Genomic DNA, 24,409 nt, shown 5'->3' on the forward strand with positions numbered 1-24,409 from the left:
TGAAGGATTACTATCGGAAGGAAATCTCCAGCTCGGACACACGCTGGATATTGTTCTATTTGTCATTGCATTCGAACCATAAGGACAGCTCGCTTGGATGGAATTGAACTCCTAGAATTCGCCAGCTGTGAGTAACCACTGCGAATGAATGAGCTGCCCTGTTCAATGCGATCGTTTGATCATGCATATTATGGAAGCGCAAATGTGCTTATAATTGGAATGTTTGATAAACTTGGGAATGGAATTCAAAACACAGCGCTGTGAAAACAATTTAGAAGTTTAAGTTTGGGAAACACTGAGATCCTATGCACAATGTAGCCTAATCATATGTCTAATATTTGGCCTAACGTGGAAATGCAATGCATCAACGCAACGAATGCAGCTTAAGGATCTAAAGATACTTCGTGTTTAAACTTCATTAAAGGGACAAAACTTATAATGGGAAGAAATGTTTAAAAGGCATCTAAAATGCCGAACTTGCATATGTTCAATTCAAAATGGGTCAATTTGCTGAAATGGAGGACTGTTTTAAAGCATTAAAGGAGGTCTAAAGGGGCATTACGTTTAACAATCAAAAACCAACAACTGTCATTGTAAACTGAGTGAACTAAAAGTGAATGATGGAGGATGAAATCCCAAATAAGACTCCACTGGAGAGGGCAGAGGAGCATCTAAATTCACTCTATGCAGCCCGGAGAGGCAAACTTGGAGTGTGTACACGCAAAATGAATGAAACAAAAGTCTTTCTTGTTGATGGAGGAAACATTGAAACTGTGAATGAGAGTCTTGAAGCATTTGATGCTGTTCTCAATGACATTAAGAATGCTCATGAATCCGTGCTAGAGCTGGTCACAGAGGAGGAACAGGAACAGGAGAGCATTAACAATTATCAACCAAGAATGAGAACTTATGAACATTTCCTGAAAGAGGTGGAAATGTGGGAAAAAAACAGAAGTTGAGCCACAAACGCTCATTGAACCACACGACAGCATTTCCAATGTGTCAAAAACATCAAGTAAAACAAAGTATTCTAAGACTGCTTCCTCAGTGTCCTCTGCACGCCTAAAAGCTGAGGCAGAACGAGCAGCTCTACTGGCTCGCCATGCATCATTACAGGACAAGCATGCATTGGAACTGGAGAAGGCTCAACTGGAACAACAGGAAGTTCAACTGGAACAACCGAAAGCTCAACTGGAACAACAGAAAGCTCAACTGAATGTTAGGATGGAAAAAATGGCACTGGAAACGGACATAGCAGCATATAATGCCAAACTGAAGGTCCTGGAGAGTGTTTAGTCAACTTCTCAATTCCATGATGTGGCAGCCCATTTATTATTATTTTGAGAACCAGGAACCCGAGGTCTATGAGGAACCTGAACGATCACCGGTTGAGTTTGCTCGATTAGGTGCAGTTCCAAAGATTGGAGGACAGAGGAGCCTCTTAAAGAAGAAGTTACAGGTCTGTGAGAGCCAGAAATCTTCCTTGTTTGTAGGTGACCAAATACTTATTTTCCACCATAATTTGCAAATAAATTCATAAAAAATCCTACAATGTGATTTTCTGGATTTTTTTTATTCTCATTTTGTCTGTCATAGTTGAAGTGTACCTATGATGAAAATCTCTCTCATCTTTTGAAGTGGGAGAACTTGCACAATTGGTGGCTGACTAAATACTTTTTTGCCCCACTGTATATCCTCTCCAAATTGTGTAAACGTTGCACTGCGAAAGACTGCAGAAGACAACTGTGAGAGGTACGATGAAGAGGTGATTCAAACAGTCAAGTCCAACTTCTATGTTGATGACTGCCTCAAGTCAGTGGCCACAGAAGAACAAGCCATAGCTCTCACAAAAAAAACTCAGGGATGTGTGCTCTCAGGGTGGGTTCAACAGCCACACTGTGCTGGCTTCTATCCCTGATGAACACAAAGCCAAGTAGATAAAAGAACTGGACCTGGGCAGAGAAAAGCTGCCTGTTGAAAGAGCGCTTGGAATCCGATGGAACATTGAAAGTGATGCGTTTACCTTCCGAGTCACTGTCAAGAACAGACCCCTTACAAGAAGAGGTATTCTCTCAACTCTCAGCTCTATTTATGATCCATTAGGTTTCCTCGCCCCATTTGTATTAAAGGCAAAGCAAATTCTTCAAGTGCTCTGCAAGCTAAAGTGTGGATGGGACAAAGTCATCCCTGAAGAACACTCTATTTCATGGAAGAGATGGCTCTCAGGGCTGGACCAGCTCTCCAGATTCCAGATAGACAGGTGTATGATGCCTAAGAACTTTGGTCAAGTCAAGACCGCACAGCTGCATCACTTCGGTGATGCAAGTGAACAAGGTTATGGCACGGCACGCTACCTTAGGTTCACAAACGGTATGGAAAAGGTCCACATTGCATTCATACTGGGGAAATCAAGGGTGACTCCACTCAAGCAGATGACAATCCCCAGACTGGAACTTCTCGCACTGCCAATGTTGCTGCAGCGCGAGTGGACAGGATGTTAAGGTTGGAGCTCCAGATTGAACTTGAGGAGTCAACTTTCTGGACAGACTGCCAGTCTGTGCTAAAATACATCTGCAATGATACCAAGAGATTCCATACCTTTGTGGCTAATAGGGTTGCTATGATCTGTGACCTATCGAAAGCAAAACAGTGGAGGTATTTGAACTCCAAACACAACCCAACCGATGATGCCTCAAGAGGATTACATGTTGAAATTTTCCTGAACTCAAAGAGATGGCGAAAAAGACCAGAATTCCTGGAGATAACAGAAACTCAACGGCCGAAAGTCCCCGAGGAGCTTGGCTCCATCCCTCCGGATGATCCAGAGGTGAGAAAAGACATAATCGTAAACAGCACAAGTGTGGAAGAAAAGAGTCCAACCAGCAAACTGATTGAGTACTTTTCAACATGGAACAGCTTGAAGAAAGCAGTTGCCTGGATGCTGAAACTGAAGAGACTTCTTCTACAGTTAAGCCAGAAAATGAAAATTCTCTCACCAACTGATCCAAGATCAGATCAGAGTCTGACAAACTCACTGAAGGAACAAATTGACAAGTTCAAACTGACATTTGGAAAAGAAAGTCTATCTGTGGATGACCTAGATGAAGCAGAAAAGGTCATCATTCAATTTGAGCAATGACAGCACTTTAAATAAGAAATTGCACTAGTTGTGAAAGGAAAACAATGTGCCAAGAGAAGCGACTCAATCTGTAAGCTTGATCCAATTGTTGACAATGACATTCTGAGAGTGGGACGAAGGTTAAGCAAATCTGCTATGCCTACGGAACTAAAGAATCCTATGATCCTGCCCAAAGACTCCTACATCTCCAGACTGATCTTACTCCACATCCATGAACAGGTTGGCCACTCTGGGAGAGGTCACATGCTTTCTAGACTTCACCAGCGATATTGGATACCCTGTGCTAACTCCTTAGCAAGGAAGATCCTTAAGAGCTGTCTTCTGCAGGCGGATGCAAGCTAGAGCTGGAGAACAGAAGATGGCTGACCTTCCACAAGATCGGGTGTCACCTGATTTGCCGCCTTTCACCCATGTGGGCATAGATTACTTCGGCCCCATAGATCTTTACTTGCCTTGTGAGTCGAGCTGTCCATCTAGAAGTTGCTAGTTATCTGGATACTGATTCCTGCATCAATGCCCTGCGCAGGTTCGTCTGTCGAAGGGGCCCAGTAACAAGTATCAGAACAGACAATGGCACCAACATTGTTGGAACACACAGAGAGCTAGGAGAAGCTCTGAAAGAGCTGGATCACAACAATATTCAAAATGAATTACTGAAGGAAGGAGTGACATGGTCATTCAATCCTCCCTCTGGAGCCCACCAGAGGGAGGGGAGAGGAGAGGGAGAGGTTGAGAGGTATGGGAGAGGTTGATCCGACTGGTGAGAAATATCCTCTATTCAATCCTTAAAGAGCAAGAAGAAGATGGAAGCAGAAGATGGAAGCAAGTACAATATATCACTGACCTCTTCTGGAAGAGATGGATCAGGGAGTATCTTCCACTTATGCAGGAGCGGAACAGGTGGAACAAAACTAAGAGAAACTTCAGTCCTGGTGACCTTGTGGTCATCGTCGATGACACCGCCCCAAGGAACTCTTGGATAATGGGGTGTGTGGTGGAGGCGTTGCCAGAGGCCAAAGGTCTTGTCCGGAGCGTCATGGTTAAGACTAAGACCAATATCCTACAGAGACCTATCAATAAACTCTGTCTGTTCCTTGAGGCGACGGAGTGACACACACACACACACACACACACACACACACACACAGTGCTCCATCTTAGAATCACGTGCACCTCTGATTCGTTGATGTCGTTCTCTTACATTCTTTGATGTCATAGTCATACATTTTTAGACGTCAAACTTGACATTTTTGGAAGTTGAACACCTTTACATTTCAACTCAGACTGAGATCTATGGACTATGTTCCTATATGGCACCTTGTATATTTGTATATAGCTATGAACTGTAATAGTGCTCTTGAATAGAATGTTTTGTGTATTGGCTCTACGTTTGAATATTAAGTAATTGTTGTGCATTCAGTGCAGTCAGCAATTAGGGGCCGGTATGTTAGAGCCGATTTGGACATATTTGTATAAAAGACTGAACATACCGAGCTCCGTGTACATTTGTGTAATATATTAAATATTAATGTACATGATGAAATATTAAGTACGTACCTTTTATGATTTATATTTACCTGATTGAGATATATTCATTTGTTAGTGTAATTCAGTTTTTGGCCCTTCCCTCTTGCCCATTTATTGTGTTAGGATAAAGGCAGGAAGTTGGGCCTTCGGGGGAGGGAGTCCTTGCTAGATGCGGGAGCGGTATAGTTTTTTGACCATACAGGCATACATACAGACAGGTTGTATTATGTATTTTCCATATCAGGTAGTATGCTTTAAGTTGATTGTAGAATCATTTATTTGTTAGATATAAGAAGAATCAACATTTCTGTTGCACCATATCCCTGGATGTCATTGAATGTTTGGCCGTTTGGAAAACTTGTGTGGACTGTATGCGTACCAAACAACCCCACTTCAGGCTTGGGCAGTGGCTATAGTAAAGAGGAAAGGAAGCTATTACAAGGAGTCTTATGGCTTGGGGGTAGAAGCTGTTTAGAAGCCTCTTGGACCTAGACTTGGCGCTCCGATACCGCTTGCCATGCAGTAGCTAAGAGAACAGTCTATGACTAGTGTGGCTGGAGTCTTTGACATTTTTTGGGCCTTCCTCTGACACTGCCTGGTAAAGAGGTTCTGAATGGCAGGAAGCTTGGCTCAGGTGATGTACTGGGCCGTACGCACCACCCTCTGTAGTGCCTTGCTGTCGGAGGTCAAGCAGTTGACATACCAGGCAGTGATGCAGCCCGTTAAGATGCTCTCAATTGGTGCAGCTATAAAAGCTTTTGAGGATCTGAGGACCCATGCAATATCTTTTAGATTAACTGTGAGGTCCCTCAGTCGAGCTGTGAATTTCCAACACAGATTCAACCACAAGGATCAGGGAGGTTTTCCAATGCCCCTCAAAGAAGGGTAGATGGGTACAAGAAATCTGACATTGAATATCCCTTTGCGCATAGTGAAGTTATTAATTAGACTTTAGATGGTGTATCAATACACCCAGTCACTACAAAGATACAGGTCTCCTTCATAACTCTGTTGCCGGAGAGGAAGGAAACCACTCAGTGATTTCACCATAAGGCCAATGGTGACTTTAACAGAGTTTAATGGCTGTGATAGGAGAACTGAGGATGGATCAACAACATTGTAGTAACTCCACAATACTAACCTAATTCACAGAGTGAAAAGACGGTTGTTGATGCCTGTACTTAATACAAATATTCCGAAGCACGCATCCTGTTAGACAGCAAGGCACTAAAGTAATACTGCAAAAGATGTGACAAAGCAATTAACACTTTCCTGAATACAAAGTGTTATGTTTGGGGCAAATCCAATACAACACATTACTGAGTACCACTCTGCATATTTTCAAGCATAATGGTGGCTGTATCATGTTATAGGTATGCTTGTTGTAATTGTTAAGGACTGGGGAGTTTTTCATGATGAAAAATAAACGAAATGGAGCAAAGCACAGGCAAAATCCTAAAGGAATACCTGGTTCGGTCTGCTTTCCACCAGACACTATGTCAGAAGGTGAGTGTAGCTAGTGCATGAAGTCAGGCGCAGGAGAGCAAAATGAGTGAGCAACGTACCATACTCAAAAAATAAGGCACAAGGTAAACAAATACACTTGACCAATAACCAACGGTAAATATTACACACGGGTGAAAACAGCACCCGTTGAAAAACCAGCCATCATGAACCGAACTGAACATAGAAATAATCACGCACAACAAACATGGGTGAAACAGAGGGTTAGATACATGAACATGTAATTGGATAATGAAAACCAGGTGTGTAGAAAATAAAGACAAAACCAAGGGAAAATGAAAGATGGATCAGCGATGGCTAGAAGACCGGTGATGTCGAACGCCGCCCGAACAAGGAGAGGGACCGACCTCGGCGGAAGTCGTGACACACTGGGAGATGAATTCACCTTTCAGAAGGACAATAACCTAAAACTCACTTCCAAATCTACACGAGATGCTTACCAAGAAAACAGTGAATGTTCCTGAGTGGCCGAGGTATAGTTTGGACTTAAATCTACTTGAAAATCTATGGAAATACCTATCTAGCAATGATCATCGACTAATTTGACAGAGCTTGAAGAATTTTGAAAAGAATAATCGGCAAATGTCGCACAATCCACGTGTGGAAATCTCTTAGAGACTTACCCAGAAAGACTCAGCTGTAATCATTGCCAAAGGTGCTTCTACAAAGTATTGACTCAGGGGTGTGAATACTTAAGGGTGTCTTTCATTTTTAATACACTTTCAAACATCTGTAAAAAACATGTTTTCACTTTGCAATAAAATGAAAATGAATTACTTAAAAATCATACAATGTGATTTTCTGGATTTTTGTTTTAGATTCCGTCTCTCACAGTTGAAGTGTACCTATGATAAAAAATTACAGATCTCTACATGCTTTGTAAGTAGGAAAACCTGCAAAATCGTCAGTGTATCAAATACTTGTTCTCCCCACTGTATGTATATAAAAACAATGGAAATATCACATTTAGGGTCGTTCTGTTGGAAGGTGAACCTTCGCGGTAGGGATGGTGCCAGGTTTCCTCCAAAAGTGACGCTTGGCATTGAGGCCAAAGAGTTCAATTTTGGCTTCATCAGACCTTGTTTCTCATGGTTTGAGAGTTCCTTAGGCACCTTTTGGCTAACTCCAAGCGGGCTGTCATTTGCCTTTTACTGAGGAGTGGCTTCCGTCTGGCCACTCTACCATAAAGGCTTGATTGGTGGAGTGCTGCAGAGATGGTTGTCCTTCTGGAAGGTTCTCCCATCTCCACAGAGGAACTCTGGACCTCTGTCAGGTGACCGTCGGGTCTTGGTCACCTCCCTGACCAAGCCCTTCTCCCCTTATTTCTCAGTTTGGCCGGTCGACCAGCTCTAGGAAGAGTCTTGGTGGTTCCAAACTTCTTCCATTTGAGAATGATTGAAGCCACTGTGTTCTTGGGGACCTTCAATTCTGCAGAAATGTTTTGGTACCCTTCCCCAGTTCTGTGCCTCAGCACAATCCTGTCCCGGAGTTCTACAGACAATTCCTCATGACTTGGTTTTTGCTCTGACATGAACTGTCATATGTGGCACCTGATATGTGTCTGTGTGCCTTTCCAAATCATGTCCAATCAATTGAATTTACCACAGGTGGATTCCAATTAAGTTGTAGAAACAAGGTATGATTAATGGAAACAGGATGCACCTGAGCTCAATTTCAAGTCTCATAGCAAAGGGTCTGAAAACGTATGTCAATAATGTATATCTGTTTTTTATTTTTAATACATTTTCAAACATGTATTAAAACCTGTTTTTTTCTTTGTCATTATGGGGTGTTGTGTGTAGATTGACATGGAAAAACATTTATTTAATCCATTTTTGAATAAGGCTGTAATGTAGCAATGTGGAAAAAGGGAAGGGGTCTGAATACTTTCCGAACGCATCTCCATAGGCCTTTTTGCTAGTGTGACATAATTTTACCATCCTTATTTACAGTGTCATTCATAAACAGGATACCTTCCTTGTAAAAGTTTTTTAAAGAACATTTGTTGTTCCTTTATCAGTACATTGGATTTTAGACATATCAAATTGTATTTGTCACAAGCGCCGAATACAACAGTGTGTAGACTTTACTGTGAATTGCTTACTCATGAGCCCTTTCCCAACAATGTAGAGTTAAAAAGTAAGAAAAATGTCCTAAAAATAACAATACCAAAACTACAGTGCTTTGCGAAAGTATTCGGCCCCCTTGAACTTTGCGACCTTTTGCCACATTTCAGGCTTTCAGCAAACTCTCTCCAGAAGTTCAGTGAGGATCTCTGAATGATCCAATGTTGACCTAAATGACTAATGATGATAAATGCAATCCACCTGTGTGTAATCAAGTCTCCGTATAAATGCACCTGTACTGTGATAATCTCAGAGGTCCGTTAAAAGCGCAGAGAGCATCATGAAGAACAAGGAACACACCAGGCAGGTCCGAGATACTGTTGTGAAGAAGTTTAAAGCCGGATTTGGATACAAAAAGATTTCCCAAGCTTTAAACATCCCAAGGAGCACTGTGCAAGCGATAATATTGAAATGGAAGGAGTATCAGACCACTGCAAATCTACCAAGACCTGGCCGTCCCTCTAAACTTTCAGCTCATACAAGGAGAAGACTGATCAGAGATGCAGCCAAGAGGCCCATGATCACTCTGGATGAACTGCAGAGATCTAGAGCTGAGGTGGGAGACTCTGTCCATAGGACAACAATCAGTCGTATATTGCACAAATTTGGCCTTTATGGAAGAGTGGCAAGAAGAAAGCCATTTCTTAAAGATATCCATAAAAAGTGTTGTTTAAAGTTTGCCACAAGCCACCTGGGAGACACACCAAACATGTGGAAGAAGGTGCTCTGGTCAGATGAAACCAAAATTGAACTTTTTGGCAACAATGCAAAACGTTATGTTTGGCGTAAAAGCAACACAGCTGAACACACCATCCCCACTGTCAAACATGGTGGTGGCAGCATCATGGTTTGGGCCTGCTTTTCTTCAGCAGGGACAGGGAAGATGGTTAAAATTGTTGGGAAGATGGATGGAGCCAAATACAGGACCATTCTGGAAGAAAACCTGATGGAGTCTGCAAAAGACCTGAGACTGGGATGGAGATTTGTCTTCCAACAAGACAATGATCCAAAACATAAAGCAAAATCTACAATGGAATGGTTCAAAAATAAACATATCCAGGTGTTAGAATGGCCAAGTCAAAGTCCATACCTGAATCCAATCGAGAATCTGTGGAAAGAACTGAAAACTGCTGTTCACAAATGCTCTCCATCCAACCTCACTGAGCTCGAGCTTTTTTGCAAGGAGGAATGGGAAAAAATTTCAGTCTCTCGATGTGCAAAACTGATAGAGACATACCCCAAGCGACTTACAACTGTAATCACAGCAAAAGGTGGCGCTACAAAGTATTAACTTAAGGGGGCTGAATAATTTTGCACGCCCAATTTTTCAGTTTTTGATTTGTTAAAAAAGTTTGAAATATCCAATAAATGTCGTTCCACTTCATGATTGTGTCCCACTTGTTGTTGATTCTTCACAAAAAAATACAGTTTTATATCTTTATGTTTGAAGCCTGAAATGTGGCAAAAGGTCGCAAAGTTCAAGGGGGCTGAATACTTTCGCAAGGCACTGTATATACAAAGAGTACCGGTACCGAGTCAATCTACAGGGGTATAAGGTAGTTGAGGTAATATGTACATGTCGGTAAGGGTAAAAGTAACCAGGCAATCAGGAAAGATAATAAACCGACTAGCAGCAGCTTGTGTGTGTGTGTGTGTGTGTGTGTGTGTGTGTGTGTGTGTTGGCGTGTCAGTGTAGTATGTGTGAGTGTGCATAGAGCCGGTGCAAGAGATTCCGTACAAATAAAAAGGGGCTCAATGCAAATAGTCAGGGTAGCCATTTGATGAACTGTTCAGCAGTCTTATGGCATGGAGGTAGAAGCTGGAGCCTTGTCGTCCCAGACTTGGCACTCCGGTACTGCTTGCAGTGCGGTAGCAGAGTCTTTGACAATTTTTAGGTCTTTCCTCTGACACCGCCTACAATTTTATGACCACTTTTATGGAATTATTCTCATTTTACCATGAGGCGTAGAGAAACATTTTCAATTCTACAGCTAATTTCCTGCAGTTCTACGTATTTTGTCATAGGGTGGAGAGAAATGTTTTCATTTTTTAATGTGATAGCTGAGTGAGATTGACTAACAAAATCAATTGGGGCAACCCGGTCGGTAATTCAACCATGATAGCTGGCTAGACTAAGTTACCAATCTAAAATATGTTAGCTGACATGGGCTAATTGAGTGACTGTGGTTGGAGGAACTTGATAATAAAACATTTGTAAAAAAAATAGTTAGCTTCCTCATTCATAATGTCCTTTGGTGAGATAAGGATTTCTCTGTCGTTTTTTTAAAAGATAACTTAATCCTGAATATGTTACTCAAACTCCTTTTGTTTTGAGTCTAGATTATTCATTGCTTCTGTAGTACATTTTAGAGCCCGACCAATATGGGATTTTTGGATCGGTTACCGATTTCCGATTTTAGGACGGAAATATTCACGATAACCGATATCTGCCGATATTTTTAATCATTGTCGCTAGAATAAAATGAAAAATTCTGTATGGATTGTGGTTAAAACAGCCCTACAAAGCTAATTAGAAATCTGCTAAAATTTTAGGAGCACCAGAAATGATATGTTTTTTTGTATCCAGATTTTCATATCATCATACCGTTCTTCTCTCATCCAGGGATTTATGCTATTCCCGGCATAGCGCACAAGGGGCGCTAAAAACGCAAGAAAGGACCATTTACCAGAACGCTAACAAAACTAGCACAAACTAATAGTGAAGTCATGTAAACCCAGTTAGCTAAATGCTAACAAGCAAAAACGAACAAAACTAATTGCAAAGTCTGGCAAATCCAGCTCATAAAGTTATACAGCATAGCTAGTAGTTACTGAATGTCATTTTCGGTGAGTGTGGACATTTACAAGCTAAAGTGAACGAGAGAAATTAACAAAGGTTTGATGCATGCTTGTTTGGGGGTGGAGTTCATTAGAATAATAGCCAGTGTGTAGAATAACACCCAAACATGCAAAGGAGAATATTACATTTTTCTACCTTTGTGTACCTATTTAGGATACATCACCATGAAGGGAATGACATTCATATTACACATTTCTGTATAGTACAGATCAAGGACCCATGATGTCATTCTGTTACCTTCATTCTATTATCGTGTGTTGATCCACTTCACTTACTCTAGTTCAGTAACCAAAATAGATTTTTTCAAACTCCAGGTCTCATGTCATAGCTAGCACCCCATTCTTTCTGCAGACATCTTTGAATCATAATTTGGAGTAGATATTTAAGAATTTATGGAACATAACAATAACATCACATAAAAAAAACTTAAGGAGATTTTACTGTCATTCTGTTACTAAACTTTGCATATGCACTGTTCCTCAAGTAAATGTGTCTTAGTCAAATTGTCAGTGGCAATTGTTAAAAGTAGACTTCTGCATATAGGTGTGTGGTTTATTAAACTTTGCAATCCATAGTTTTTGCTTGGCATACATTTTGTGTTAAAATGTTAGTCTCAGCGTCACTCTGTTAATGTGGAATTGCCCAAATGCATGTGGTGCTCTTTTCCCTCTGTATGACTCATCGGTTCACATGGCTATCTGCGGGGACATGCGTATGTGCAACAAGCTGTAAACAAGGGCTCTATCTCATTTACGACCCTGGCTGGCTGCTGCGGTGCTGAGAGGGTTAACCGCATTGTGGGCAGGGCTATGGGGGAGGGGAGAGATGTGTGCTCCATAGACACATTTGCATTAGAGTGCCGCTGCTGCTTCTGCTATAGAGGGCACAGCCGATGGAATGAGAAAGAGTTTACCGGAATTTCACAGGAATCTTACTCCTCTCTCGCCCCCTGTTCTACATTTTTGCCAGGGTGCTGCTGTGCAATGCTGTGTCAGCGGCAAGCCTGCTGCTGAGAAAGTTAATCTTATTTGCTCTCACACACCCCTCTCTCATTCTGTGTCATTCTCTTGTGGTTCCAGGCATTCCAAGGCACGGAAGAAAAGGGAGACGGAAGAGAGGAAGGAGTGCCAGGAGAGGCACTGGAGGACGAAGAGAGAGAGAGAAAGGAGAAAGGAGGAGAGGGCAGCAGCAGCATATTGGACGATGCTGGGGGGTCCTCCGAGGACCAGCCCCTCGTCCCGCCCCCCTCAGTGGACTCCCCTTGCTCTCCGGTGAGCCCCCTGGGGCCCGGCTCTCCCACACCTCCTCCCCCTTTAGATGCCTTCTTCAGGAGACTAGGGAGTTTGTTCCACTTCAAGGCTGAACCAACCAGAGGAGCCCAGCCGCAGGAGGAACAGCAGCAGGCAGAGGAGGGAGGAGAAGGACAAGAGGAGGAGGAGGAGGAGGAGAAGACAGCATTAGCAGTGGTGTCTGTTGAGCCAGACCTCTCAGGAATGACATGTGGTGCAGAGGTGGACCAGGACCACTGTGACTCTGCTGGGAGGCTGACGGGAAATAAGGACACTCGGCACACAGAGACAGAGGACAGGAGAGAGGGAGCGTCTGACTTACCTGGTGTAGCGACGTCCACACGGAGTCAAACGCACACAGACCTGGAGAAACCGTGAGTACTGTACTTCCTTCACATGCATGCGTTTGTGTTTATGTCTGCATGCGCTTGTGTGCGTGCATTCATGAGTGTGTGTGTAATGGTTGAAGGGAGACAACTCCCTTCAATGTTGATCTATGTAATTGTCAATGTATGTGAACAACAAACAAGCCATATTTTTGTTAATCCCAAGCCTCAGTTTCTCGCCCTTTCCTGGGTTGTTTCCGGAGCGGCACTTTGAGTTCCCTAAGATCCAGTTTAGTAATACGAATCGCTTGAACGGCTTAAAGCAGATTTGGGACAATAACAACAACAGCCAGGAAGTGTAAAGACCGTGGACAAACCTACCATTGAGCTTAAAGAGGTATGAACTTCAAAGGCAGCCTTAGCGGATCTGCTAGGAATTAGCACTAATGGTGCCCGGCCTGGAATCTACAGTACATTCGAAAAGTATTCAGACTCCTTTCCTTCTTCCACATTTTGTTACGTTACAGCCTTATTCTGAAATTGCTTAACCTCTTGAAGCTAGGGGGCACTATTTTTATGTTTGGAAAAATAACGTTCCCTAAGTAAACGGCCTATTTCTCAGGACCAGATGCTAGAATATGCATATAATTGACAGATTAGGATAGAAAACACTCTAAAGTTTCCAAAACTGTCCAAATATTGTCTGTGAGTATAACAGAACTGATATTGCAGGCGAAACCCTGAGAAAAATCAAACCAGGAAGTGGCTTCTATTTTGAAAACTCCATGTTCCATAGCCTCCCATTGCTCCATTTAAAGGGATATCAACCAGATTCCTTTTCCTATCGCTTCCTCAAGGTGTCAACAGTCTTCAGACATAGTTTCAGGCTTTTATTTTGAAGAATGAGTGTGAACGACCACATTGCGTAAGTGGATAGGTGGGGGCTCTCAGAGTGAGTTGTGAGCAAAAGAGAAAGGCGGCCATTGTTACTCCCGGTCCTAGTGAAAAGCCAACTGTCCCGGTTGATATATTATTGAATAGATATTTGAAAAACACCCTGAGGATTGATTATAAAAAACGTCTGACATGTTTCTGTCAACATTATGGATATAATTTGGAATTTTTGTCTGTGTTGTCGTGACTACTCTTACCGGTGGATTCCTGGGCATAACGCACCAAACTAACGGAGGTATTTGGATATAAAAAATATCTTTATGGAACAAAAGGAACATTTGTTGTCTAACTGGGAGTCTCGTGAGTGAAAACATCCGAAGATCATCAAAGGTAAACGATTAATTTGATTGCTTTTCTGATTTTCGTGACCAAGTTAACTGATGCTAAGTGTACTTATTGTTTTGTCGAGCGATCGATAAACTTACACACGCTTGTATTGCTTTCGCTGTAAAGCGTTATTTCAAAATCTGAGACGACAGGTGGATTAACAAAAGGCTAAGCTGTGTTTTGCAATATTGCACTTGTGATTTCATAAATATGAATATTTTCTAGTAATATTATTTGACTGTGGCGCTATGCTATTCAGCGTTGCTAATGACAATTATCCTGGATCCGGTATGGGTGGTTCAGAAAGGTTAAATACATTTTTTCCCTCATCAATCTACACACAATACCCCATAATGACAAAGCAAAAACAGGTTTTTAGACACTTTTGCAAATAATGATTAAAAACTAAACACCTTATTTATGTAAGTATTCGGACCCTTTGCTATGAGACTCAAACTTGAGCTCAGGTGCATCCTATTTCCATTGATCATCCTTGAGATGTTTCCACAACTTGATGGGAGTCTGTGGTAAATTCAATTGATTGGACATAATTTGGAAAGGCACACGCCTGTTTATATATGGTCCCACAGTTGACAGTGCATGTCAGAGCAAAAACCAATCCATTAGGTCAAAGAAATTGGCCTTAGAGCTCAGAGACAGGATTGTGTCGAGACACAGATCTGGGGAAGGGTACCAAAACATTTCTGGAGCATTGAAGGTCCCCAAGAATACAGTGGCCCCCATCATTCTTAAATGGAGCCACCAAGATTCTTCTAGAGCTGGCCCCCTGGCCAAACTGAGCAATCGGGGGAGAAGGGCCTTGGTCAGGGAGGTAACCAAGAACCCGATGGTCACACTGACAGAGCTCCAGAGTTCCTCTGTGGAGATGGGAGAACCTTCCAGAAGGACAACCATCTGCAGCACTCCACCAATCAAGCCTTTATGGTGGCCCGATGGAAGCCATTCCTCAGTAAAAGTTACATGACAGCCTGCTTGGAGTTTGCCAACAGGGACCTAAAGGACTCTCAGACCATGAAAAAGCAAGACTCTCTGGTCTGATGAAACCAAGATAGAACTATTTGGCCTGAATGCCAAGTGTCACGTTTGGAGGAAACCTGGCACCATCCCTACGGTGAAGCATGGTGATGGTAGCATCCTGCTGTGGGGATGTTTTTCAGCGGCAGGGACTGCGAGACTAGTCAGGATCGAGGGAAAGATGAACAAAGCAGAGTACAGATAGATCCTTGATGAAAACCTGCTCAGGACCTCAGACTGGGGTAAAGGTTTAAAAGGACAACAACCCTAAGCACACAGCCAAGACAATGCAGAAGTGGCTTCGGGACAAGTCTCTGAATGTCCTTGAGTGGCCCAGCCAGAGCCCGGACTTGAACCCAATCGAGCTTGAGGGTATCTGTAGGGAAGAATACAGGTGTGCCAAGCTTGAAGCGTCATACCCTGGAAGACTCGTGGCTGTAATCGCTGCCAAAGGTGTTTCACAAAGTACTGAGTAAAGGGTCTGAATACTTATGTACAGTGGACTCCAAAATTACTGGCACCCTTAACTGGCAATGCACAAACAATACTTAAAAATATATAAACAATATAATTAAAGAGAAACTCAAAATACCAAAATGTGAGAAATACTGTACTTTATTAATGTTTCAATGGAACCCACCAAAATCATCTGATTTAAAAAAAATCAATGTCCTCAATCAATGTTTTACAATTAATGGCACACTTAAAGAGTTTTGTAAATAACATCTACCAAAATTAAACCAGGAGTTAAATTCCACTTATTTAAGTCTTAAGGAACTATATTGAGCCATTACATCACTTCCTATTTTACTAGGGTATAAAAATTAGGTAACACACATGCAGTATCCCTTTTGTCATCCAACCATGAAGAAAACAAAATAACTGGCAGTTCAAAAGAGACAGATGGTCGTAGATCTTCATAAATCTGGTAATGACTACAAGAAGATCCACAAACAATTGAATATACCACTGAGCACTGTCAGGGCAATTATTAAAACTTTCAAAAGATATGGAACAGTTGAAAACCTCACGGGTAGAGGACGCAAATGCATGTTGCCCTCCAGGATAGGGAGGAAGATGGTGAGAGAAGCAACAAAATCCCCAAGAATCACTGTGAATGAATTGCAGGCGTTGGTGGCGACCAGGTTTCAAAAAGCACCATCAGATGCCACCTCCACAACCACAGGCTCTTTGGAAGGGTTGCCAGAAGAAAGCACTTTCTGACCCCAAGACACAGATGCGAGCGCTTGGAGTTTGCCAAATGTCATTTAAATTATGACTGGAAGAAGGTGCTCTGGTCAGATAGAGCATCGGCATGTTTGGCTTCAAGACAGAGATGCATACAAGGAGAGGCACCTCATACCCATGGTGAAATATGGTGGTAGGTCAGTGATGTTTTGGGTCTGTTTTAATTAATGAATTCCACCAAGTATCCGGCAATTTTGGCTGACAATCTGGTTGCCTCTGCCAGAAGGCTGGGACTTTCCAACAAGACAATGACCCAAAACATACCTCAAGTCCCACACAGAAATGGTTCTGTGACAACAAAATAAATGTTCTGCCATGGCCATCTCAGTCGCCGGACCTCAATCTAATCGAAAACCTGTGGGCTGTTGAAGAGGGCAAACCCAAGAATGCGAATGATCCTGAAAGGATCTGCATAGAGGAATGGTCCAAAATCCCTCCAAATGTGTTCCTTAACCTTGTCAAACATTACAGGAAACGACTCCATGCTGTTATCCTTGCCAGAGGTGGTTGCACTAGGTACTAAATGAGGAGTGCCAATAATTATGAAACCTTGATTTTGGTGATATTTATTTTGTATTAAATAATTGTATGATTTTGGTTGGTTCCATTGAAACATAAATAAAGTACAGTATTTCTCACATGTTGGTATTTTGAGTTTGTCTCTATAATTATATTATTTATATTTTTTAAAGTATTGTTTGTGCAGTCAGGGGTGCCAGTAATTTTGGAGCCCATTGTAAATGTGATTATGAGGTATTGTCATTATGAGGTATTGATGAGGTTAATTTTAGAATAAGGCTGTATACGTCTGTATACGTCTGAATACTTTCCGAATGCACTGTATTCCAGAGGTCTATGGTGGCTCTTGGCATGGGTGTTAGCTCACCTTGGCACCAGTGATGGGCACCGCGTGGGCAGGGGCTTGCGGACGGGCACCATCTCGATATGGATCCTTACACCATCACATGGTGGGATGAATGAACCCTCAAGGCATCACATAATGTTTGGGATACAACAGGCCTGTGTAGTGACACCCATACTGTTTGACAGTGCTGGCTTTCATGTGGCTACCAAACCAGAAGTAGGACAAAGTCCCACCAGATACTGATCTACAATCAGTTTAGCATTTCCTCCCTAATGGTTAAAGTTAGTATTTGGGGGGATGGTAAACTGATCCTAGATCTGTACCTATGAAGACGTTGGGAAATCTAGGGCATTTCTATGGTTGCTGCTACACTTGAAGGAAAGGAGATGGGCTCTGGAATCATATTAGGATAATGCTAACAGATTAGCAGGCAGCTTTATGTAAATCCTCAGCCAGTTAAAAAAAGAAGGAGCCTTTCACTTAGATCAAATCCTCCTCGGTTACCTCAGGTCCCCCCCATAGAGAAAACCACTTGTTTGTGTAGCTAACCGGTCATCCATACGGCTTTGTCTAAACAAAGGACACATTGCATTCAGAGGGATAGGTTACCAAGGTCAGTTGGATGTGCTTCACGGGTACAGTGGCTGATGGGAGCAGTATAGATAAGAGAGGCTACTGCCAGTACAGCAGGTACGTGCTATTTAGCAGTAGACAATGAGCTGTCACTACACCATTGAACACAAATCAAGCTAGTACTCAGAAGGGACCACATATTCTTCCTGGAGACTCTTCTCAAACCTGAATACTGTTGGTCAGTGACCTAAAGAAGCAGTTTATTTAGATTTTTTGGTTCCTCATTAACTTTTGCAGAAGCAGCATCTACTCTTCCTGGGGTCCACAAAAAGCAACATACGCATCAAAACACTGATACACTAATAGACAAGTACAGTCATACAAATGTAAAAAACAAACAATATACAAACAATATAACAACAAAAATGGTGTGTTAGTGTGTTTGTTTGTCCCCTCACAGTCCCTGCCATTCACTATGGTGTGTGTGTGTGTGTGTGCACGTGTGTACATGGGTTGTGTGTATTTGTGTGTCCCCACAGTCTCCTCCGTTCATTATGGTGTGTACGTGTACATGTGTGTGTTTTTGCCCACATTGGTAGCTGGGTCTCAGAGGAACAGCTGTGACAGACAGTGGCAGTGTGGGGCTGCGTATGCTAGGGTGTCACACATGGGACTCTCTCTCTCACTCTCTCTCTCTCCCTGTCTCTCTTTCTCTCCCTCTTTTTCACTTTGTCTCACTCCCTCTCTCTCTTTTTGTCTCACTCCCTCTCTCTCCCTATCTCTGTCTGTGACCTCTGGGCTGTTTTAACACCCTGTCCGTGCCAATATCAGCCAGGAGTGATTTTTTTTCCCATGTCTCCAAATATACCAGGCCACAACAAGAGCTGGGGAGTGTTTGAGGTAGAGGCAGATTCTTTCCTGATGTTCGGTTTCTCTGAGGCTTGAGTTTGGAGTAACTTTACAGATTATGTTGGACTTGAAATGTTCCTCTTAAATGCTGTATTTAAGTGCCTGTTAGGGTTTTTAGCCTGTGGTTATTTAGGTTGGCACAAACGTGGACAGACAGCGTTGTCCCTGGACCCTGTAGTGCATCTCTACCCTCTGCCCATCAGCTCAAATTACTTTGATGTGCACGTGTGTATCAGCACTGAGAGGTGACCATGACTATGCACAACACACACACACCAGGGTTTCCATTAGCTGGTACAGTGGCTTGCGAAAGTATTCACCCCCTTGGCATTTTTCCTATTTTGTTGCTTTACAACCTGGAATTAAAATTGATTTTTTTTGGCAGTTTTTATCATTTGATTTACACAAAATGCTTACCACTTTAAAGATCCAAAATATTTTTTATTGTGGAACAAACAAATAAGACAAAAAAAGCTCCCCCCCCAAAGTTAATACTTTGTAGAACCACCTTTTGCAGCAATTACAGTTGCAAGTCTCTTGGGGTATGTCTCTATAAGCTTGGCACATCTAGCCACTGGGATTTTTGTCCATTCTTCAAGGCAGAACTGCTCCAGCTCCTTCAAGTTGGATGGGTTCCGCTGGTGTCCATCAATCTTTAAGTCATACCACATATTCTCAATTGGATTGAGGTCTGGGCTTTGACTAGGCCATTCCGAGACATTTAAATGTTTCCCCTTAAACCACTCGAGTGTTGCTTTAGCAGTATGCTTAGGGTCATTGTCCTGCTGGAAGGTGAACCTCAGTCCCAGTCTGAAAAAGGTGTCCCTCAAGAATTTCCCTGTATTTAGCGGCCATCCATCATTCCTTCAATTCTGACCAGTTTCCCAGTCCCTGACGATTAAAAACATCTCCACTGCATGATGCTGCCACCACAATGCTTCACTCTGGGGATGGTGCTCTTGGGGGGATGAGAGGTGTTGGGTTTGTGCCAGACATAGCATTTTCCTTGATGGCCAAAAAGCAACATTTTTGTCTCATCTGACCAGAGTACCTTCTTCCATATGTTTGGGGAGTCTCCCACATGCCTTTTGGCAAACACCAAATGTGTTTGCTTATTTTTTTCTTTAAGCAATGTTTTTTTTCTGGTCACTCTTCTGTAAATCCCAGCTCTGTGGAGTGTACAGCTTAAAGTGGTCCTATGGACAGATACTCCAATCTCCGCTATGGAGTTTTGCAGCTCCTTCAGGGTTATCTTTGGTCTCTTTGTTGCCTCTCTGATTAATGCCCTTCTTGCCTGGTCTGTGAGTTTTGGCTGGCGGCCCTCTCTTGGCAAGTTTGTTGTGGTGACATATTATTTTCATTTTTTAATAATGGATTTAATGTTGCTCAGTGGGATGTTCAAAGTTTCTGATTTATTATTTTTTTAACCCAACCTTGATCTGTACTTCTCCACAACTTTGTCCCTGACCTGTTTGGAGAGCTCCTTGGTCTTCATGGTTCAGCTTGCTTGGTGGTGCCCCTTGCTTAGTGGTGTTGCAGATTCTGGGGCCTTTCAGAACAGATGGATGGTGTGTGTGTGTGTGTGTGTGTGAGATCATGTGACACTTACTGTAGATTGCACACAGGTGGACATTATTTAACTAATTATGTGACTTCTGAAGGTAATTGGTTGCACCAGATCTTATTTAGGGGCTTCATAGCAAAGGGGGTGAATACATATGCGTGCACCACTTTTCCGTTTGTTATTTTTTCACATTACTTAGTTAACAACTTCCATTGTTAACTAAGTAAAAATACATAAAGCCTACAAATAAAAACACTAGAAATTATACTAATGAAAATTCAATCACATTCATCTCTCTACTACTAACTACTCAGGTATTTTATGACGTGTCAACTGGATACATGGGATCATCAGATGATGATAGTTTGCTTTTTCACACCAAGGCTTGGTGATTATCGAGGGGGAGATTGTTGGAATGATTTTTCAAATATGCCTACTGTGAGGAACTATTAGGCTATCATTCACAAAAAAAACAGACTTCGTTGACTTACTGTGTGAGGTGAAGAAAGAATTACTGAGAAGCTCAGCTTATTAGTGGTGGACATGGTGAGTTAAAACAGTCAGAAATCAAACAAATTGGCACTTTCCTACATTTGCGCGCAGCAGGCCAGGTAGTCTACTTCAATGCGTGTTCAGGCGTGCACGCTCCCTCAACATTAACAAGACAGAGAAACCAGACCCATGCTCGTTGCTTACATGGAGTAGACAAAAGACAATGAAAAATGTACCGGTCAACCTCTAGTAAATCTTTGTTTTCATTTCAACAAATTACTATCTGTGATGTGCTAGATGCCTTGCTTATGATTGATGTTAATAAAAATCCACTGGAGCTGATATGCTCGATCCATTTTTGCTGAAGCTCTCTGCCCCCCTGATTGCTGAATCATTAACCCATATTTTTAACCTGACGATTATATCTGGTACTATCCCCAAGGTTTGGAAGGCGGCCCATGTAGTTCCCCTTCACAAAGGTGGTGACCCTTGTGACCTAAATAATTATCGGCCTATTTCTAAACTTTCTTGCCTAGCTAAAATATTAGAATCCTTGATTCATTTTCTTATCTTTGAAATGTATTCAAATGTACACCAGTCAGGTTTTAGACCAGGTCATAGCACTATCTCTAGTGCATCCCTAGTTATAAATGACGTGGTTAACTGTATGGATAAAAGGCAACATTATGCTGCCTCCTTCATTGACCTGTAAAAGGCTTTCGGTAATGTTGATCACTCACTGCTAATTCAGAGGCTTTCCTCAATTAGCTGAGATCAGGCTTCATGTAAATGGTTTAAAAATTACTTGACAGATAGAACTCAATTTATATCTACTGATGGTGTTAAATCAGATTTCCTGAATATTACAAAAGGTGTCCCGCAGGGGTCGATTCTAGGTCCTGTACTTTTGACTGTTTACATTAACAATGTCTCCAAAAAATATTGTAACCAGCGCTTACTTGTATGCCAATTATGCTGGTGTATGCTATTGCCCCCACAGTTGACCAGACTCTATCGGAACTACAGTCTGCCTTCATCATATTACAGAAACTTGATTGACCTGAAATTAGTACTAAATGCAGGTAAAACTAAGTATGTTCTTTAGAGCGCATAAAAATAAGTCTAATGATTTAAGCATATGTACTTTGGATGGTGTCCAAATTGATCATGTCCGTGGTTACAAAAATCTAGGCATCTGGATAGATGAAAAGCTGTCTTTTTAAAAAGCATATTGATGAGTTAGTTAAGAAGCTGATGGAAAAAAAGAGGATTCTTCTATAGAAATAGGTCCTGCTACTCGCTAAATAGTAGACATCGGTTATTCAGTTGACGTACCTATCGGTCAAATACTATGGTGACATCATCTATATGAACGCAGCTGCCACTTCATTAAAACCGTTAGATGCAGTTGATCATAGCGCACTGCGGGCAACAATTTTAGTACTCACCACTGCATTCTCAACCAGAAAATTGGTTGGCCTTCTTTGATGTCACTTAGGTTGATACATTGGTATGTTTTCATTTACAGTTGAAGTGGGAAGTTTACATACACCTTAGCGAAATACATTTAAACTCAGTTTTTCACAATTCCTGACATTTAATCCTCGTAAAAAGTACCTGTTTTAGGTCAGTTAAGATCACCACTTTATTTTAAGAATGTGAAATGTCAGAATAATAGTAGAGAGAATGATTTATTTAATATTTGATTTCTTCCATCACATTCCCAGTGGGTCAGAAGTTCACAACACTCAATTCATATTTGATAGCATTGCCTTTAAATTGTTTAACCTGGGTCACATTTTTCGGGTAGCCTTCCACAAGCTTCCCACAATACTTGTGGACTTGTCATGCACCTAACCAACTTGCCAAAACTGTTGTTTGTTAACAAGAAACGTGTGGAGTGGTTGAAAAACAAGTTTTAATGAGTCCAACCTAAGTGTATGTAAACTTCCGACTTCAACTGTGTAAAGCCCTTTTACAAAAAGTCCCACTGTACCAAACATCATTACTAAACTTTACACATGATTTACCACACCCAGTCTCAGGGATTGCCAACTCTGGAAATTAATTTTGTCTCTAATGAGTTAGGTAAATCAGCTTTTAGTTGTCTTGCACCTTTATTAAAAAAATATATTTAAAATGTTCTTAAATTTGATGTTCGGGTGCCTCTAGGGCGGAGTTCCCCAACTGGCGGCCAAATTTGGCCCGCAGGTGGTTTTATTTGGCCCCCCCAAGGTTTCTGACCTCCCCAATAACAACAAAAAATTGTTGGTGTTACGTCAGTCATTAGGAGACCAAGGTGCAGCGTGGTAGGCGTACATTTGACTTTATTTTCAAATGACACCAAAAAAAACTACAAAATACAAACAAACGTAAAGTTCTGTAGGCTCCACAGCAACTATGCAAAAACAAGATCCCACAAACTAGGGTGGAAAACAGGCTTTCTAAGTATGATTCCCAATCAGAGACAATGATAGACAGCTGCCTCTGATTGGGAACCCTACCCGGCCAACAAAGAAATAGAAAACTAGAATGCCCACCCAAATCACACCCTGACCTAACCAAATAGAGAAATAAAAAAGCGCTCTAAGGTCAGGGCGTGACAGTTGGACATTTAAAAAAACTGTAAAAACACCAGGAAATCAGCACCAAGTGATTTTTATTTGGCAAATCTGGTCCCAAGTAGTTCCACGCATATTAGAGGGACATGTGATCATATCCAAATGTAAGCAAGGTTTGAAGTTATTATGTTTTAGTCAAATATTATATCTGTTTGAGCTTCTTGTGGTCAATTTGCAGTCTACAAAATTTTTGTAACTATGTTCCAGCCCCGGCCATCCACTCAAAGTAAAAAACGGCCTGTGGCTCAGTCTTGTTGTTGACCCCTGCTCTAGGGCAATTCAGAAAGCTGATTGAGGACCTTATTACTGATAAATGTGTTAGTTTTTGATGACCTTGTTTTTCTTTCTGCTTGCATTTTGTATTTTGTATTTTTTTTAAAGCCACGGCTTTTGTGGCACGATGGGTAACGATGCTTCAAGGGTAACTGTTGTCGATGTGTGCAGAGGGTCCCTGATTCGAGCCTAGGTAGGGGTGAGGAGAGGGACAGAAGTAATACTGTTACATGTGTCAATGACAAACTCTCCAAACAACGTTTCCACTCCGAGAATCAAAACGGTAAATGACTGTAGGCCTAATTAATAATACAATTAATTTACAGAAATTAATGTATCCAAATGACGGGGATTAACGGTACATTTACTACTGGTAACCTATGTAATGGGGAATTATACACAGTTATATTTGATTTAACCTTCCCCGGCAAAACCCTCCCCTAACCCGGACGACACTGGGCCAATTGTGCGCCGCCCAATTGTGCGCCGCCCTATGGGACTCCCGATCACGGCTGGTTGTGTGATACAGCCCGGGATCAAACTAGGGTCTTTAGTGACGCCTCTAGCACTGAGACACAGTGCCTTAGACCGCTGCGCCACTCGGGAGCCCCAAATGAAACAATAAATGTGCAAGAATTGGCTGGAGACAGCTGAGCGCATGCATTTTGGAGAGAGAATGCTATAGGCTATCTTTGCCAATCACCCCTCCCCTTCTTCTTGTCTCAACATTTAAAATTATACTCAAGACACATTATCT

General features: G+C 41.9%; 1 protein-coding gene across 2 annotated transcripts in view; it reads left to right on the forward strand.

Annotated features, from left to right (window-relative positions):
- LOC110537574 overlaps positions 1-24,409 on the forward strand; it is a 79,112-nt gene that overhangs the window by 8,107 nt on the left and 46,596 nt on the right. For both annotated transcript variants that reach the window (XM_036937537.1, XM_021623723.2), the window contains exon 3: positions 12,256-12,839. In XM_036937537.1, coding sequence (XP_036793432.1) covers positions 12,256-12,839 — 584 coding nt within the window. The remainder of the gene's footprint in view (positions 1-12,255; positions 12,840-24,409) is intronic.

The sequence above is a fragment of the Oncorhynchus mykiss genome, chromosome 12 (genome assembly GCF_013265735.2).
Source record: "Oncorhynchus mykiss isolate Arlee chromosome 12, USDA_OmykA_1.1, whole genome shotgun sequence".
Taxonomy (NCBI): Eukaryota; Metazoa; Chordata; class Actinopteri; order Salmoniformes; family Salmonidae; genus Oncorhynchus; species Oncorhynchus mykiss.